Consider the following 6,170-nt stretch of genomic DNA (forward strand, 5'->3'; position numbering starts at 1 on the left):
GTCACTGCCAAAACATTTGGTGAAGTTTCGGTAGCGAAATCTTTGTTTATTTGGGTGTTATCCCATAAAATTGTCACTACTGAAACAGTAATGACTAAAACATATCATTGTTTCATTAGTGACGAAAGGCAATACATAATCCTCATATTTGGGGGAAATTATTGTATTTTAGTAGAGTTTTAGTATGCAAGTTAAAATTCTGTAATGTGATGTGGCTGCTACCAAAGCATTACTGTCTCTACCCAAAAACATGGGATGTTTTGTCAAAAATAAAGTATACTGAATTATCAATATCAACTAAGATGCTATGATAGTTTTTGGTTAAATATATATTCAAACTAATGAATTCTTAACTATAAAATATGTATGATCAACTTTTTGCCTTTTACAAAGAAAAATTACACTCGAAATATTGTTAAAATTGTAATTGTTATTGAATTACCTCTGATTTTATTTTATAAAATAGGAAAAATATATATATTTACAATGTGGATTTAAGCAAAATCTTAATAGGTCAATATAACCCTTCTAATTAAATTATTATTACTGTTTAGGGAGTGACACATTTGGGGAGAGGACAAATATTCCAACAATTTCTGAAAATGCATTATGAGAATTAACTGCACAATTTGCATACAAACATTTTTTTTCAAGATGTTTCCAACTCTGTCTTTGGACCAATTCTTCGGAATGGCCCATAGAGTTTTTTTTTTTTTTTTTTTTTTGCACTGATAAAGGTGACAGTACTGAGACCCATTGGTCAAACGGACGATGAATTTCTGTAAGAAATCGACTTTTTAAACTTTTAGTTCTGCTCTTTTTTTTCTTGTTTAACAGGTTATGGGCGAATGTATCCAGTGACTTTTGAAGGCAAAGTGGCATGTATCTTGTATGCGATGGTGGGCATCCCTCTCATGCTGTTGGTCATCTCGGATGTGGGCGACATCTTAGCTGTTCTTCTCTCTAAAGCGTACACTCGCCTCAGCCTGTTTGTCAGGCAACGGAAGTTGCATCGCTCATGCAATCAAAGGCATGAAAAAGCATCGCCTCCAAAACAAGTTCAAGGCGCTGATACAGAGGGCACCTATATGTTCAGTCAGGATGTCGTGGTGCACGAGACAAAGAACATTCAGCAGGCAATAAAAACCCAGGCATCCTTCAGACGCACTTCCTTGCAGATTCGTAACAACAAAGAGATCTTTGACCGCATGATTTTTACAGAGAACCTCAAGCTCAAAACCGCTCTGACTAAATCCAGTTCGTGTTCAGATCTCGACCGTTTCCAACACCCAAAAACCAACTCCAAGTTATTCATTGGAATCGGACAAGAGATGAACCACTTTAAAGTCCCTCTGCTGGTCATCTTGCTGGTAGTATTTGCATATATGGTGGTCTGCAGTCAAATTCTGAGACGCTGGGAGAAGCAGATGGACCATTTTGATGCCTTTTATTTCACCTTCATCACCTTGACCACCATTGGCTTTGGTGACATTGTGCCTGAACACCCAAAGTACTTCATGGTGACCTTTTTGTTTATTATCACAGGCATGGCCATTTTGAGTATGGCCTTCAAACTCGGCCAATCGCAAATTGTTAGCTTTTACAGACGGGGCATACGATGTGTTAGCATGGGCAAGGTAGGAATACACAATGAGCCTGACAGTAACTGAAGGCAGAAAGAAGCAAATGTTTTTTTGTGGCTATGCTAATGGCACTTAAAATTACTACAGGAAAGCATTCTCAGCACAAGATGCTAATGTGTTTTAATATCTATATCACTGCCAGTTTTATATATTGGGTTGAAGGGAAATGAGCTACAGTCCTGCTGCACTAAACAAGAAGGAGAACGAGGCTCAGAATGAAGTATACACTCCTGTTAACTATTTTTTCAAAGAAAATTTGAGAAAAATGCATGGGACATTGTTTATTTTTGTTTAGATATGTAGCTTGTCAGAAATGCACTTGGCAAATTCATTTATTCCCGACATTTATGCAAGATGTACGTAGTGTATAACATGCTGGGTATTCATAATATATCTGATAAGAATATGACCAGTATTGTTTTTAATTTTTCATTCAAAGCCAAGAGTGTAATATGATTCTTCTGATCACTTTCTGATCACTTTTTTCAGAGTGGCATTAATGTTATAAAAGTTATTTTAAACTGAGTGTGTATGTAAAACTTATTTATTCACTAATATAAAAGCTAGCATGTCAATATATATTATTGGACACTGTAATATCTAGGATGTGAAATAATTGTAATATTATCAGTTGATCTTATATTGTGAAACCAAGTGAATAAATTAATCATTCTGTGCCTTTTGATGAGTTTGTATGTTTACAAAAATATCAAAGGTTTAAATAAGTTCTGACTATGTTCTGATAAGCTTTTGTCAAAGTTATGAACAAATGTCCTGCCAGATATGTTAATAAAAGTAATCTTGTTTAAAGTAATCTTGTACAAAATCATGATTTTTCCCAAAAGAACAGGAGTGGCAATTTGTATATTTTATGGGTCTGCTTTCTGGTCTCATCCATGCCTAGCTATTTTAGCTGTACAAATCAGCTTGTTTTGCTGTTTGATATTGCAAATTGGTGTCTTACCATATTATTTTGATGTATTAACTTAATTATGAACACACACTGGTTTGTAGTGCAAACAGATTTACTGTTTCCTGCACGTTGTTAATCTTCTCGTTATTTTCCTATAGCGGCTAATGAACCGGAAGTCTCGCCCTTAGGCTTACTTCCACATTGAAGTATTGAAGTTGGATTCATCATTCAGCTAACAATTTTTAAATGTTACTACTTGTTGTTAGAATGTTCAGAGAACACTCAAAAATAACATTTCCATGCTGTTTGCAAACGGAATGTTTTGTTAACATTCGCATAACCAGGAAAATACTTGATTTGAAACATTTAAAAAATTGGATGTTTTGAATGTTTAGAGAACATTTAAAAATAATGTTTTCATAACTTAAAGGAAACCCATAAAAAAAATATATTATTTCTTTTATGCATATTTTGGACTATGGGGCGGGAAGCCATTATGACGTGAAATGGTTGCGCTCGACTGAGGTTCCAAATGTGCCAAAAAAGAGTCAACTGCTTTGTACTATACAAGTGTCTTTGTCTACAGTCATTGCCTACTTGTTCAGGCAAATCAGTATATGTTGATGTGCATGTTGTCTGTTGACGTGGTCTTAATCTGTCGTCCTGCCTGCTTTTTCTCTGTCATTTTTACTATTGTGCTTATTGTCGTTTTCTTCTGTTATTGAGATATTGGCAAAATCTCACCTATAGTAAGCCAGTCTAGGAATGTACTACAACCTTTGGAACATGAAAAAAAACATTTGGTGAATTACTGTAATTTTTTTCTAAACATATTTGTACATATTACATACAACATATTACATACAGCTTTGTTTTGTACTGTAGGGTGCATTTGCAGATGGTCCTTTTGGAAATAGGCTCATTCTCCAACTCCCCCCGAGTTAATAAGTTGAGTTTTACTGTTTTGAAATCCATTCAGCCATTCTCCTGTACTGGCGATATCACTTTTAGCATAGCTTAGCATAGATCATTGAATCCTATGAGATCAATATAGCATCGTGTTCAAACAACGCAGCGCCAGATATTAGTTCCCAGCTAGGTAAAGGCTTTTTGAAATTGTGACCGAATTTCAGCCTCTGTGTGATAATACTCCGCCTGCTGCGGCCATATTACAACAGCAAACTTCCATGACTATTACACCGGAATGGGAGTGTAGTTCCTAATGTTATCGGCCTAGAAAATCGCAGCTTTACACTTTCCGCTGGTCTTAGTACACGATATAACTACAGAAGGGTCAAGTTTTAAATAGGACAAATATCGAAACTCGTTGGTCATTTTTGAACGTGATGCTATATTGGTCTCATAGGATTCAATGATCTATGCTAAGCTATGCTAAAAGTGATATCGCCAGAACAGGAGAAAGGCTGAATGGATTTCAAAACGGTAAAACTCAACTTATTAACTCAGTTGGAGAGTTGGAGAATGAGCCTATTTACAAAAAAAGTAGAGTGTTCCTTTAAAGCAGCCTAGTCGAATATGCAGTGAATATCAAACATGAAACTAACTTTACCACACTGATGAAACTTATGAGGACAGAACAAGAAGACAGTTAGGACGACAGAACAAAAAAACAATAAGGACAATAGTAAAAATGACAGAGAAAAAGCAGGCAGGACGACAGATAAGACAACGTCAACAGACAACATGAACATCAACATATACTGATTTACCTGAACAAGTAGGCAATGACTGTAGACAAAGACAAATGTATAGTACAAAGCAGTCGACTCTTTTTTGGCACATTTGAAACCTCATACTCGGCTACCTGTTGCTATTTTTACTACAACACAACTCTGAATACACAACTAAAACAGATGAAATAGTGATACAATGACCACAGCTACTGAAAGAGCTTACAGGTAGCAATGGATGTAAGGGTAGGCTCAAACCAAATGTTATACCATCGATCAGCATCATGACAAGGATCTGCATGTTTACATCCTGCCAGGATGGCATCTAGCGTTTCTTGTCTCTGTCGTTTGTAAGCTCTTTCAGTAGCTGCGGTCTACTAAAACCCCTAAAGGCAACAGGACTAAAGTGGAGAGAACAAAGATGTGGGTCTTTAGGAAGTTTTATTCATCCACAGGCCTCTTCCCAGTCTTTGCCTCTCTTCTTATTGCTAGGAAAAGCAGTGAAGACTTAGATCGCTTCTCTTGTTGCTCGTCGACAAAAAATTATATCCAAAAGCTGCACAATGTGTACCAGTATTTTACTTTTCGAGCTGTGTTGCGGTAAAAATAGCAACAGGTAGCGGCAGTAGCTCACTGAGTTCAGCCATTTCACTTAATCGAAATAAAGGCGCCCCATAGTCCAAAATATGTAAAAAAACAAAGTGTAATTTTTAAAGGGGTCATCGGATGCAAAACTAACTTTTACATGTTGTTTGAACATTGATGTGTGTTGGCAGTTTGTGTACACAACCACCCTACAATGATAAAAATGCACCCAGTGTTTTTTTTTGTTTTTTTTTTTAATCTTTAAAAGTAATATCCCCTTTTTAAAATCAGGTCATTCTCAGCTTCTTGTTGGTGTGACGAAACAGTTCGGTGTGACGAATACAATCGCCATGTACGTAGTGTATCACCCACAGCAGAAGCGAAGGGTTTTTTATGCATCTTTGGAAATGGCCTTTCTTAATAATGTGCTTGTTGGCAAGTTTCACCGATAAACACAGCTAAATGCAGCTAAACGTGGCTAAATGCGGCTAAAGTAAACATTACAGCTCTTAATCCCACAACAGAGAGGGGCGGGGCGAGCAGAGCTCATTTGCATTAAAGGGCCCATGCAATAAAATGAGCTAAAATTTTGCAGAGCTGATTTTGGCAAGGTAAAAGGGTGTTTTTTTTACACTACTATTGAGAATTTTTAACCAAGGTATATTATAGACTTTTCATTAAGACCCTAAAGAATCATACAAACTTGTGGAAAATGGGCATCCGATGACCCCTTTAAATAACCGAAGTCTTTCATAGGTTTTCTGCAGCATATTTCAGTAAAAGACATCTTACGTTATATTAAGCCAAGTCTTGATACCCAAGGTTCTTTTTAATGGAAACATCAGGAACGATCTTAGAAAACATTTTTGTCAGCTGGGCACATAACGCGTCTCCCAAATGTATAAATGTTACACACACCACATCCTCCGCCACAAGATGTCGCTGTTGTAAAACTATATTGAAGAAACGGCTGCTGATTTCACCCGTTTGGTAAAACGCACCGAAACACTCGGGTATCTGACCGATGTGAAACTGCTGGTGTTTAATGTTAAATTCAACAAGTGATTGCAGCTTTACCTCTATAAATAGCTTCCTAGCACTAGTCAAGGTGGCTAAAACAACAGCATCACAGTCTTAATACACACATACGACTTCCATCGCATTAATATGAAAATCATATTTAACTTGATATTAAATGAAGTAGTGGTTAAATAGTTGAATACACGAACATAAAAGCAGTAAATAAAGTGCTCCTGCCTTTCTCATTTTTGTGTGACGGTTCATTCGCCCGTGTCACAGCACGCACACCCCATTTGAGTTCTCTGTGAAACAGCGTGA

The 6,170-nt window shown here is 36.7% G+C and overlaps 1 protein-coding gene across 1 annotated transcript; it reads left to right on the top strand.

The window, feature by feature from the left end:
* The first annotated feature begins 771 nt into the window (after positions 1-771).
* kcnk18 (potassium channel, subfamily K, member 18) lies at positions 772-2,312 on the top strand. Its single transcript, XM_073826560.1, has 2 exons — positions 772-781; positions 838-2,312. Exons 1-2 carry the CDS (start codon positions 772-774, stop codon positions 1,668-1,670), a joined length of 843 nt encoding a protein of 280 aa, XP_073682661.1. The 3' UTR covers positions 1,671-2,312.
* Positions 2,313-6,170: the final 3,858 nt, after the last annotated feature.

The sequence above is a fragment of the Garra rufa genome, chromosome 21, assembly GCF_049309525.1.
Source record: "Garra rufa chromosome 21, GarRuf1.0, whole genome shotgun sequence".
In the NCBI taxonomy this organism is placed as follows: Eukaryota; Metazoa; Chordata; class Actinopteri; order Cypriniformes; family Cyprinidae; genus Garra; species Garra rufa.